The sequence below is a fragment of the Buteo buteo genome, chromosome Z, assembly GCF_964188355.1.
Source record: "Buteo buteo chromosome Z, bButBut1.hap1.1, whole genome shotgun sequence".
Classification (NCBI taxonomy): Eukaryota; Metazoa; Chordata; class Aves; order Accipitriformes; family Accipitridae; genus Buteo; species Buteo buteo.
Genome location: NC_134204.1, coordinates 64,016,329 through 64,030,204, shown reverse-complemented (window position 1 = coordinate 64,030,204; position 13,876 = coordinate 64,016,329). Strand labels below are relative to the sequence as shown.

Below are 13,876 nucleotides of genomic sequence, written 5' to 3'. Positions count from 1 at the left end.
TCTGCAAGCGTTTACTAACCACGCTTCAGTTAACTGTGTCAAAACTCTGAGCAGCTGATGGTGGAGCTCCTTCTTGTCTATAATATTCTTTTAAGGTTTACTACCCAGTTGGAAGTGTCACCATCATTTAACCATGCAGGTTGTTGGAGTCAGGGCTGCTTGTTTATTTTGAGCTTTTCCTGGGTCTGTTTCTATAGATGCCTGTCCAGTCCTTAGTTCCCAAGACATTGTTGTACTGTTTAAATGATAATGGAAACAGCTGTAATGGTGAAGGTAGTTTGCCTTATATGACATATGAATGATGAGAATGATGTATGAATGATGAGATAACTGTGCTTTTTGGTGGGTCCTCTCTCCTACTTCTTTGAGTAACAACTGATTTAAAGATAAAATGAGGCAGGACAATTACTGCTTCAGTCTTGAATGCCTGCTGTCTGATAATTTAACCTGTATTTTAAAAAATTTTTCTTAAGTTTTGTTTTGTTTCTGTCTCTTTGCTGTAGTGCTCCTGACAGTCACTCTGTAGCTAAGAGGGGCTGATTCTTGTCTCGCATCGTTCTTACAACCCAAGTTCAGTTTCTCGTTGAGGAATCTGGTGATAAAATCACTGTGTTGCTCTGCTTTATCCAAAATGCTAAAATGAGATTTAGTGAATTTCTGCTTACCTTAATCATGTTTTCCCCCCAAATTGGTTTCTGTTTTGTGGCCGATTGTTAGTCTCACTGTACATGCTGAGGGGATATGTAATTACAGTTGCTTAGTGTAAACAACCTGTCTGATGGCTTTAGACTGGTACACACGGAGAACCCTTCAAGAACATCTCCTGGTTTAAGTAAATATACAGTAAATCTAGGGAATAGCAGGGGTACACAATTCCCAGCCTACCAGAGATGTTCACCTTGTCATGGCTTGCTTAGAGCGTGAGTGGCCATCTGAAATTGTTGTATTGGCCCTGCCTGTGTGACTAAGTACAAATCCTGACCAAATGCACCTGCTGAAAAAAAAGTGGATGCATCTTCACTGTCATTGTGTGATTGATACTTCACCAGCAAAGCTAAATTAAATGATTTTCTAATCAATATTATTTGCCATTTTGATTTTGAAATTATTTGTTCATAGGCTAAAAAGTGAAGTAGCACGAACAATATCCCACAGCTTCCTCTTCCTATTTCTTTTCTCTCCAGTGATTTACTACAATCCAGCAGTTTATACAATATAAAGCAGTTAACCAAAACCTAGTTATGATTTATGTCCATATTTTCTTGTGGAATTTAGGACTGTAATAGTCAAAGGCTCTAACTGATTCTGAGGGGGGATCGTTCTGTGTAATTATTCTCAGTCTTCCTAGTCTGTTGCTGGCTGCCAGGCAAACTGACGAATACGAGGCATTCAGGTGGAAGTGAGCTTTTTATAATGCATTCTCAACAGTACAACGTTGTTTGCAGTATTGTCCCCAGCATTGTTTGCAAATACTGGCAGAGACCCTTAATGAAATACTAGTCAAGAAAACAACAGGATTATTTCAGTTCAGGGTGTTGGGTTGCTCCCACTTCTACTATCAAAAATATTTTAAAAGAAAACAAATAAAACCTAACCTTCTTTACAAAGAGTAGTAACAGAGCAGCTAATGATGTTTAATTTAAATCTTAAGGGCTAAGCTTTGCCTCCTGATCTTTGTTGTCAGAGTTTGGGTGACAGGCCCGTACTGGAAGGAAGAGTGTGATTTTAGAATTAAAATATGTCATGGGAATTAGAATTTTGATCAGAGAACAGAAATTTTCTAGAAAAATGCTAGGTTCCCCGGTATCGTGGTTATGCAAGTACACTTGAGTGTTGGGTTTTTTTGTTTTGTATTTTGTAACCATTGACCTGCCTGCTACGTAATAGTATTTACAGAATGATTGATTAAACATGCATGAGGACAAAATATGTTCTTCTATACAGCGGAAATTTTTGTTAAAGGCACCGGGAACTGCCTCTTTTTTTTTTTTTTTTTTTTAACAAAGCTAACTGAATGCATGAATGCCACTGCACATAGCTGACAAAGGCAGAGCATCTTTGTGAAAAGGCTCTGTAAATTCTTTCCCACAGAAGTCAACGAAAGGGTCGGTTGTCCTGGGCTACGTATTTCGTCACTTAAACCTAGTGGAGATAGATTACTTTGGACTGCGCTACTGTGACCGAAGTCATCAAACGGTGAGTAAAAGACATGGCAGATGGGATTCTCCATATGTAAAATTTACCCTGTTTGTGCTGTTTGCCTGTAGAGCATTAGGTTGTCATACTTTCACTATTTCCTGGCTTAGGTTTCCAGTAGTAATTTCTTTGTGTTTATTTGCATTAAAGTCTTGGAATAGCCATTAACATCTTAGCTAGGAACAGAATCAAATGCTAAATGTTCAAAACTAAATGAAGAAAGTATAAATAGTACAAAATTATGATATGGAGGTAGGATTAATATTTTTTCCCTTTTCATACTGTGCCCCGAAGCCCGTGCTTGGTGTACTATGCTGTCCAGCTTTGCATGGCCCGGCGGTGTTTGGGAAGCAGTGCCCCTGAGCGTGTCGTAGCCTGCTTCACTTGAACCATGTGCTGAACGCCTGTTTCAGAGTGTGTGGTATGGTTGGTGTGGTGACTGCCTGCTCACTGGTAGAGCCCCAGCAGTCAGGGTGCTGGCAATGACATTTTCACTCTGCCTGAACCACCTCTGTGTCCTGCAGCCCATGCTCTCTTGAGCCTTCTTGACAGGGACTCACCAGATGTCTGAGACATTTTTCTACCAGGAGATTACAGTCCCAAATAGGCAAGAAAGTCGAAACCAGGATGAGATGTTTTAGCCAAAGCAGGCAGTGGCTTGGGGCAGCATTGTCTGGAGTGCCCCCCAAAAAATGGCCTGTGCTCTCAGAGGTAAGGAGCAGGGGGTGCTCAGCAGGTGGGACCAGTGTTGTATTCATAGGGTAATCTTCGTATTACCGTAATTTTATAAAGAATAATTCTTGGCTGTGGTTAAATTAAGTCAGGCAGTTATGCTTTTAAAGTCACTGTTCTGTGCTGAGAGTACTGCACAAGACCCTGACCTCAAGAGATGTCATGTTTCATCTAAAAAAAAAAAAAAGTTATTGAATGGGCTAAATATTTGCCAATTTCTTCTGTTTAGCAGAAGTTGAATGTGTAGAGGCTGAAGTCAGAACAGTATTAGAAATTTATTAATTGCTGCTAAGAGCTACAGACTGCCCTATTCAGTGTGTCTTTATTTCTGTGCCATAGACTAGGCATTTATGAATTCAGTTCCTTGGTAAGCTTCTAACCAAGCTTCATTCCATGGAGACGAAAGTCAGATTCAACTGTAAACTGAAGGCAGACTGTTAAAACCAGTATTTTTGATTTCTTGAGGAAATTGAGGTGTGAATGAAGAGCAGGTAGGTATTTTTTGCTCTCAGAAGTGTTTCCCTTTTTCCCGTAGAGGCAAATAAAGTAGAAATGCCTACTACTGGGAACATTTCCAGAGGCATACACACTATGTATTTAATGGTGTATATGGCATTATGAAAATAAGAGAAGATTACATCTCTTCTGTGAAAGGCTTAACACATAAAAGCACATTTTAGGACGCATCCTGCTAACAGACTGGATGATTTGATTGTATGATACCAGTGCATTTTGTATTATGGTAGCGTGCATGAGCTGTAGACTATGACTCCGTTAACTCGGCCTCTGCAAATACGAATTCAGCCTTTTTGCCTTTTTCCCTCACATGACACTCCGGTGGCGTATATTTGATGTTAGCCTTCATCTTTGTTCTCTGGCCAGCCCAAGGTCAGGAAGGCACTGTGCTTCTTGATTTTCCCATGGATTAGGAAGGTGTTCACACCGCTTCCCTCCTTCGCCTGCTCTTGCACCGTGAGACACCGGCCGTGTCGTGGGGACACACAGTTTGCTCTCGTGCAGACACGGCCCCTCGGCCCCTCTCTGCCTGGAGGTCGCCCGGCCGGCCTGTTGCCCGGCTTCTGCGCTGGTGGGCAGGCGTCTCTGCTGCCTGCTTGTGTCCTGGTCCCTGGGGGGAGAGCTGTGTGCCCGTCACCCCCCGCCCCCCGCCTGCGGGTTTTCTTTGCAGGGAAATCCCAGGTGTGTGGGAGAGCGGTGCACACATCCATCGGCTCTGTCCTGACACGCAGCTGGGAAGCAGCCAGGAGGCACAACCGGAGACCACAAGGCTGGGCCGCCGTACGGCGTGCACCTGCCCTGCCGTGTGGGTGCTGCCACAGCGACCCTCCGAGTTCGTGCTGCAGGCTTCGCACCTGGGCTGCGCTGTGGCAAAGTACCATCAAAACGCCCGTTCCTGTTGTTTGTCTGTGTGCGGGTAATTAAAAGTTGATGCTGTTTCATCTGGAAAGTTCATAAACGAGTAAACCCGTGCTGCTGTGTTTGGTTTTACATGTTTTATGACAGCTGTTGCTAGCCTGCTATTTTTAGTGAAATCTTGTAAGCTCTTGAGAATGGCCTGCATAAAGGGAAAGCGTCCATGCAACAAACAACACCTTGTGCTTTAGCTGTAAACGTATATTGCACACTGAATTGGGCTAAAACTTTCTGGGCTGTTGTGGGAATTAGTCCTGTAATGGCTGGCGAGAAGCCTAGGTTTTAATTTTGGATTGGAGTGTTTTGGATGGGCCACAGTAGATTTCCTAAGGGAAGGGGAAAAAGGTTACCTTGCTAATTAGTTTTAAAACCATGCTCCTGAGTTAGTCTGAGACGGAGAAACATGTTTGGAGGTTTGGCTACCTATTAATACATTGCTCATGGTGGGGAATATTTTATTATTTGCTCGGTTGGGTTTTTTGTCACACTATATATTTAACTGAATGATGAATAAAGCACGGCAGACAAAACTATGTATTTAAAGAACACAACCCAGTCACAAAAGAACCATTTTTTTATTAAGAGTTTGAAAGAACTTGTTTAGTTATTTTCCCCATTACTTTTGCATGCCTCAGCACTTCCAGGTGGTCTTTTAAGTGCTGCGTTGGTGTGCTACCTCTTACGTGGGTGGTATCATAATTATTTTAGTAGTACCAGTAGGGTTTTAATCAGTGAACGGGGTTTCACTGTGCTATGTAGTATATGAATGCATAACATTAAAATGGTCACTTCCTGAACAGCTAACAAACTTATAGCACATGAGAGAGAATACCTGGATGCAGCAAACAGCTTGACAGAACTGGATGGCACTGGGAAGACCATGAACAGTAGGATAAAGCACAAATTGGATAATGATGTCTCTAGAGTAGTAATTTGGTCATACTACACAAATTTTGCTTTATTGGCATTCCAGGTTCCCCCAGAATGGTAAATGGACAGTATTTAATTTGCAAAATCAGGCTCTGGAAGATTACGAGTTGCCAGAACAGAGCAAGCTGTATCTATCTTGTGCTCTGAGCAAGACAGGACTCCTAAGAAAAAAAACAAAAAGTATCTCATAATGATTAATTAAAATATAACATTTAATAATGAATTAAAAATCTTGTAATATATAAAACTATACCCGAATGAACAGAAGGGTTGAACTAATGTTGTAGGTTGTCAGTAGTGTTTCCTAACCTCTGAGTGCTTTGGTTGGCAAACTACATGGTGCTTTTTAATGTAGCACACGAGTACCTTTTTTGGTGCAAATACTTTAAAAGGAAGACCGGTTTTCTTTGAGTGCCACTGAATCTCTCGGTGGGCTTCATCATCAGCCTTCACCGGAGCCTTTTGCATTGCTGCAGAGACTGCTGACACTCAAGTTAGGCTAAGCCGAGACCAGATGCAGTCTTTATGCTTCTTAATGCGGATGGTCAGCAGGGTCCTGATTGACAGGGCTTTTTTGTCTTCTGCCTCATCTGCCGGAAACGTGGCACATTGTGCCCCATCTGGTATTTTCAGGCAAGAGATGATCACTGGAAGCTGAAGGTGGCTTAGGAAACCGTCCTGCCTTTTAGTCTCTTACTGTTTAGTATTCGGGGAAAACAGCTGCCCAGGGATGTACCTCTCCTTTAGTGGAGGAGGGGCCAAATGCTGGGTAAGCCGGTCTTTGGAGGGCTGTGCAGGCCCCTCTCACTTCTGGTTCACACCGTGCTGCAGCTCCCACGTGCTCCCCACATAGTCCCTTTGCTGCTGCCTTTGTGGCATCTCCAGTGCGCCTCAGGATAGTCGTGCTAATTACTGTTCTGGCAGGAGGCCAGTATTTTCTTGGGGCACACAAAAGAGAGAATGGAAACGGCAATTTTAACGCATAATATCTCAGGAAAAGCTGAGCAGAATTTGATGAGGGAAAGGGTACTTTTGAAGCCCAAAGGCATTCCCTTGTCAAATCACAAAAGCATGCTGAAAGGAGTCATGCTATTAGAGCTGCTCTTACAAAAAAGATTTTGAAACTCCCTTATTGCAGAAAACTAGACAACCAGAAGCATTTTAAAGGTCTGTTGGTAATAAATTTTTTTTTTTTTTTTTTTTTTTTTTTTTACTTCTAGAAACCTGGCTGCACTTTGCAATCTCACATTGGTCAGATTGCCCCCTCACCATCCCTAACCAAACTCTCAGGCTAAACCTGCTTAACCTAAAGCTGCAGGAGGCATGTCTGCATTGTTCAGCAGGCTGTGATGCAAATATCCTTCTTTTCTTATCTGATAGAATGCTAATCTGAGCTATTACATTCACGACGTACAGCATACTGATACTCTCTTAGCACTTTAAGGGGAGAAATACAAATACAGAAAGCCATATCACCATGTTAATTCAGTATCGCAGCCAAGCTCATTTCCCCAGGTCCCAGTTAGTTCAGGTGTACTGCTGTGCGAATACGTGCGTGGTGCTTCAAGATCTGGAGCTAGCAGGAGTCGGACAGAGCTCTGTTTCTGTACCATGCATCCACTCTGTAGCATAGATGTGTTTTTTCTCCCCTGCTGTGGGGAAGTTCTGTTTTGAGCGTACAGACCTGAGAGCACAGCACGTAGGAGGTAGCCCATGGCAATATACTTCGCAGCTGCCTAGCCCGGAGGGCACGCAGAGAGAGAGAAGGGAGATGCAGGTCTCCATTTCTTGTGAAGCTGAACCTTCTCCTGCGAGCTGCTGTGCTGCAGGGATAGATCAGGTCAGGTGTGGCAAAGCTGAGCACAGAAGCCTGTGCCATGAATTGTATATCCCTGCTGTGCAAACTCATATATTGGAAAGTTGTTTCTTGATCCGTCCAGTGTGATTAATAAAGTAACTGCAGCGTGCTCAGATTGCCAGGTTACCATACCAAATTGACAGGGCAACAGATTGAACAGGCTGTATGTAACTTAACTATAGAAAGAAGGGCATGATTTTAACAAAAGATTTGTTTACAATAAAAATTGTTCTGAAGGGAATTACTGTCATATAATGTAGTGTGTATTTTGATCTCAAGATCTTAGAAAAACAGATGAACTGTACTTAGTTTGTATTTTGTTTTTGTATGGATTTTTGTTTTTGTATGGATTTGACATTTGCCCACAAGCACGGTATACTAAATTGTTTGGTAAGAAAAAGGCATGTTCTGCTTGTTAAAATAGATGGAATAGCCAGCGGAAAGAAAACAGAGACTGATAATATTGATTAGAAGCTAGAAATTTCAGAAGACTGTTAATGGATTAAAACAACCTAGACAAAGCTGATGGTCAGATGAGTTAAAGGTGGTAAGAGTAAGCTGTTAGAGTGTTGCAGAATCAACAGGATACTCACATTGCTGATCTAATATTAAATATAATCAACATAACTTAAGATTCTCATAAAGACAGAAGTATTAAATACATATTTGTATGTAAGAATTGTCTGATGATTTATATATTTCTTATATAATAAGGATGTCTTGAACTTAGCAAATTTAGATTCTTTACACTGAACATTTGCAGAAAAATCTGACAAAATAATTCTAATTGTTAGTGTTGTCTTAGCTTGTGGAAAAATCTTGGTGATTTCAGATTATAATTGAAAACTACTGGGTTTTCTCTTGAAAGTTTTGTTTTTTCCTGTTGTAAACATGAACAAAAACTGTCATGTGTGACATGATGGGTACAGCTTTGTAAGAATGTAATGAAGACAGTCCAGGATTTAGTTTGAAGTTGATAGATTTTTCTCCACCAGACACTTCATTGATTGATACCACAGCAAACATTTCAACCTAGTTAATATTTTGTTTCAAGCAGCTTCATGGAATTTGACCCAGGTTTAACCTTGTGCAGATACAAGGAATGAAGATTCCAGATTTGTGGAAAAATGTTTGCAGTCGTTTGGAAGGGCTAAATATGAAATAGTGCATGGTGCCTGGATGCATACTGCTTACACATCTGGTTCGTATGGAGGCCAAGTTTGTAAAAGTACGAAGGACAATAGAGCTCATCTATTCTTAGATATGCTGTACTTAAAACATATTTTTATAATTTCTATCTAAAAGTTAAAAGGGCATCATTTTCTTTAATAACATTGTACATTTATAATCAGTTGTAGTAAATAAATTATTAAGTTAAATGTCTTTGTAAATAACAGTTAGTAAACTAGTAGCCATCACTTTAGTGATTGGATAGTTGCATTGATTAGGACTATTTAGAAATCATTATATTTTTCCCAATTCTTCTGTAAATGTTAAATTCCCCTTTCAGATTCACAAAATTGATCCCCTGCGGTTGGATGGGTATATGCTGGGCCTTCTACCTCTTTGCAGTAGTGGTGAGCTGTTTATAAGTCAGATAACCCTTGCTGTCTGTGCAGGAGAGGTACAGGTGGGAAATCACTGAGAAGTGGCACGCTGGGTGCCAAACAGATAAAAAGAGTGAGGCTGCTTGTTGGAGCTACTTTGGCATTCATGAATGCAGGGTTTGTTGTCAGCACCTGCTGTGCAAGTGGATTGGATTAGTAAGCCACTCTGCTCTTTTGTTCCATTTCTCTTGGCACTTTAACATGTGAGCTCAAAACTGTAACTATACCCAACACTATTTATATGTATATGCAAGCATTGAACAGGTATCTAATACACATTATTGTGTATACATGTGTGTGTATGCTTAGAGGGCTCTGTTGTTGGGGTTCTTGGTTTTGTAAATGTTCTCATCTTTGTTGTCTAATGTTGGCTTGAAAAATGCCTTTTCATTATCCATGAAAGTCCATTCATCTTTGGCTTACACATAAAATGTTAGAAATTTCCCTCTTCTCCCCCCATTCCTTGCATTCTTCAGGAAAATTTTGGCAGCCTTTGAAATAATAAATAGCTACACAGTGATTTTAAGCGTGGGTTTGTGGCATTGCCACAATGCTAAATTCTTACTGGAGAAATGAGAACACAGGTGAGATTCTTGCCTCTTCCCCACCACTCTGTGTCCCAGCAGTAAACCAGTCTGAGCTGAAGTGTTTAACTTCACCTGTGCAGCACACGGATCTTGAAGGCCTGTGGTAGAAGAGCGTATTTCCTCGTGCCAGCTGACACTTATTTTCACTAGTACAAGTAGCAGCAGTCTGTCTTACAGGGATGAGGGCTGAGAGTGCAGTTCCTCCTGCCAGCTCAGTTTAGGGGAAGGAAAGGAAATGTTTAGCGATACAAATAACCAGACTTGTTCCCTCTCCTCTCTTCAGATTCCCTCTGAATCTGAACTTGCAGTTTCCCCTCTTAATTTTGCTCCCCACTCCCCAAGCTTGGAAATTGCCTTCAGAAGACTATACAAAGAATATAATTTGACTTGCCAGTCAAGTACAGCCTAGCGAGAATTAAGTGTTCTAATGCAACTCTGATTTGATTGTATTGTCTACATGTGTCCATGTGGTCTTTAATTACTTGGCCGAATCCTGGTTTGTCTCATGGCAGCTAGTGAATCACATGGACACAGAGGTGGTGGAGTTCAGGTTGCAGAAACAACCAGAAATCTGTAACCATTCTGTGCTCAACTTGCAAATTTGAATGATGATCCATCAATATCCTTTTTTTTTTTTTTTACAAATAATCCATCTGCCTATACATGTAAAGCTAAGCTGCAAGGAGGATTACAAGGCAATATATCTTGAAGCCGATTTCAGTTCATTTCAGGAGAACTTGATGACTGAGTTATTCCATGATAGATTTTGAACTGATTTTGAAACAGGGTAGTTTTGATCTCTTGCAGCGTAGCACAAAGGTGTCAATGATAAGCAAGTTAGCTTGACAGTGTGTTGTTCATACTGCAGTGTCAGTTTTGAGAAGAGGTCAGACCACATTCTGATCACAAATGCATAGCCAGAATGTGCACTGCAGAGTCTTTTTGCCTTTTTGCTGTCTGATGCCTGTTAAATCTCTCTATCAGCCTATTGTGCTAGCTCAGATTATTGCTGATTTGGAGTTCTAATAGGATGTTTGAACAAGCGTGGCAAGTTTTTCTTTTTTTCGCACCTTCTGTTGAGGTTAAGAGGGTTTATATTTGAATAGCTATTGGATATATTCAATACAAGCATGTACTGAATTCTTTTTTTCCTTCAAAATTTAGGAAATTTTCATAACAAACATTCCAGGACTTGAAATAGCAATGGCCAAGAATAAGGCATACTGCTGTTTCTATTGCAGCTGGATCAGCAGCTAATGGGAGTAGTTTGTTTTCATGTTTTGTCAAAATAATGATAGTTGTTTACAACCACTTATGGAATTAGTTGCTTGAGATTTTCCACTCAAATGCTTTGTAATGTTTTTCCCTCCCTTCTTTATGCTACTCCTTCTAATAGGGAATTTTTTTTAGTCCAGATAAATTCTCTGGATAGAAGGGGGAGATTTTTTGATTAATCATTTTATTCTTATTCTCTATAGGGTTAGTCCAGGGATGCGGGTAAGGAGTTTCTTTGTTCATTAGTCTATGTAGTTCCTCAGGGTACATGTGGAGTACATTCAATATGCCTTAATTTGCTCTTTCTAGCAGCTGTGTTCTGCAGCTTTTTTGTTTCCTGTGTTTTAAGAGGGAGTGCCAATCTCAACTGGTCCAAAAAGTCTGTGTGTGAGGGAAGAGGACTGAAAAAAAGGAAGACAAGAATGATCTTGGCCGCTGCCCCTGCAGTTTCTTCCAAAACTGAATCATAGAAATGTCAAGCTAAGGAAGAAAGTAGCTGGAGGGATTACAAGAGCAGGATGCTGGTGACCTGTGTAGCCATAATGCCAAGTACACAGCTGGTCTGTGGTCAGCAGTAACACCAGGATAACTTTTATTAGAAGTTTGATAAAGGCAGGGCAGCATAATGAGTGAGAAATTAGACTGCAGATTATCTGTTGATCAAATGGTATGAGAACCCATGAAACAGTTCATCCTTCTGTGGTGTACTGAGTGTACCTCGATCATTTCTGACACATTTGTACAACTAGTCCCGTAAACCATCCGGTGGAAGAGTCTGTGCCCTCCCTCCCTTGGTGCTGATTTCCAGTCATCCTCTCCCCCTGCTACTAGAAGCTGTTTCTGAAAGTCAAAATTAATTCTTCGTTGCTTCTAGTTAAGCCAATTTCTTCATACTTGGTGGACATGAAGAAAAATAGATTGCTATGTTCTCACAGCAATTTCTCAGTGTTGGAAGAATGCTGTTATGCCTATTTCCCCCATACAGTCTTTTGTTTTTCAGAAAACAAGTCAAGCCCCTTCATTCTTTCCTTGTAGGTCCTGTCTTTCATGCTTTGTTGCTGCTGTTATTTAGAGTTACCCTGCTTCGATTAATATCCCATGAAGAAAACAGCAAGGTTCCACATCCATATACTTAGTATAGCAGATCAGGGGGACACCAGTGGGTACTTAGTGTGATAATTCTGTAGAGCCATCTTGTCATGAGCTTGAGGTGTGGTGGCTCTTACCAAATAGATTTCGTTTTAGGAAGACCCCCTACTCCCAGAGAAGATATGCAACATTAGACTTGTACAGACAGTGTTTCCCTGATCAGAAGCTGGCACAAGTTTATCATTAGCAGACTGAAGTGTGTCAGTCTGCTAATAAATATCAATATATGAATAAAGACAGAATCACAATTGTTCTGTATTAATTTTCCTGTTAAGTGTCTAATTTCCATAATTATCTCTTTCACAGTACTGGCTGGATCCTGCAAAGACCCTTGCTGAACATAAAGAATTGATAAACAGTATGTATTTAATTTGAACTTAAAAGAATGTATCTGAAGATGAAGTAATAGGCAATGTTCCATATATACAGCCTGTGCTACATTTATATTCTAGTCACAACAGATTGAGAGTTCTTGAACAAGTTTATTACTGCAGTTCATAGCTGTATCAAAATTTCATACATAGCTTGAACATACGGTTGTTTTCCAAACATTTGTGTCATTATTGTCCAAGATTTCTCTGGGCTTATGTTTTATTTTAGAATAATAAATGATGCTATTCTTAACATATAATTCATTTTATAGTAATGGTGATACGTCTATCAAACCGTACCATACCACAACCAACTTAGATTCCTTTTTGCTTCTGAAAGTAAAAGTAGTGCCTCTTACTGATAATAGTCTGCTGTTACTATCACTCTTCAGCTATCACAGATGCAAGATGTTATTTTTATTATAATTAAAGAACAGGATAGGATTATTTTACTTAAGAATTTGAAGACCTATAAAAAGATGTAGAAGTGGAGCATGCATGGAATAAATGCAGCTGTAAGAACTTCAGTACCGAGTTGACTGAATTTTTCAGGAGAGTAACACTTAAAAACGGTGAATGAGAAAACCTTTTCCAAATATTTCTTTATTAAAGTGGTACATAATTAAAGTTGCTCCATAAGATATTTGGAAGTGTGGAGGGGATTAGTATTCAGTACTCCTAGTTATGACAGGGAATCACATTTCATGCACAATTACATTTTTTAAAAAATTTCAGTGGAAAAAGTATCTAAAAGTCAAAATCAAGCAGTAAAAAAAAAAAAAATCTTGGAGAACTAGTAAGTTAGCAATGAAATCTAAAGTTAAATCTTCAAAGTAAGCAAAAACTCCAAGTAGACAGACAGGCTCTGAATAAACAAACACATGACTAGAATAATAATAAGCCCCCTTTTTTTCCCCCTTGTGTAATGAGTGTAGATGTATGGATTTGCTGTGTGGATGTAAGATTTTTTATGAAACTTTCCAGTTTCATAAAATACTAAGATAGGCTTCTTAGTAGCTGTTTTGTAGTCAACTAGTAACATTTCCTAACAATTAACAGTTCATAAGAACTAACTTTTGCACCAAATATTTCTTCCCCTCAGCTGGACCACCATACACTCTGTATTTTGGCATTAAGTTCTATGCAGAGGATCCATGTAAACTTAAAGAAGAAATAACAAGGTACAGTATTCAATAAGAGTGTAATTTGTTGATTTAAGGGTAGTAATCTGTTCCTGCCAGGTACATATTGTTGTGGTGTGGCTGGGTTGGGTTTTTTTTGCTTGAACAACTGAACTTTTTTGCTTGAACATGTATTCGTAGGAAGAGAATTGTGACTAGCTTTACAATGGTTGGTATAGACAACTATTTGGAAGCCCAAGATGAAAAGGTGCTCTCTGGTGCATCAAAAACCTAAGGGACTTGATGTACACTTCTGTGGTTTTTTTAAGGAATGCATTGTCACATCTGCATTTATATTGTGCTATAATCAAGTTTAGAGTTTACTTGGATATCAAATATAAATACAGGGAATTTTCTTCTTTATTGGCCATAGCTTAAATTCCAGAACTGTTTTTCAAGAGGATTTCTTTTGGTCTTTCTAAAAATATGCGAAGGAAGTTGAAGAATTCCATGGTTTTGGTTCTTTGAACTAAGCTTGGCTTCTACAAAATATGGGGATGCACACACTAACACATGCACATGCATGCACATGGTGACGTACGCACACATGCTTGCTTGA

The 13,876-nt window shown here is 39.9% G+C and overlaps 1 protein-coding gene across 2 annotated transcripts in view; it reads left to right on the top strand.

Annotated features, from left to right (window-relative positions):
- The window catches only part of EPB41L4A (erythrocyte membrane protein band 4.1 like 4A), a 139,144-nt gene that overhangs the window by 51,647 nt on the left and 73,621 nt on the right, over nucleotides 1-13,876 (top strand). For both annotated transcript variants that reach the window (XM_075019700.1, XM_075019698.1), the window contains exons 2-4: nucleotides 2,092-2,196; nucleotides 12,072-12,123; nucleotides 13,239-13,317. In XM_075019700.1, the coding sequence (XP_074875801.1) occupies nucleotides 2,092-2,196; nucleotides 12,072-12,123; nucleotides 13,239-13,317 (236 nt within the window). The remainder of the gene's footprint in view (nucleotides 1-2,091; nucleotides 2,197-12,071; nucleotides 12,124-13,238; nucleotides 13,318-13,876) is intronic.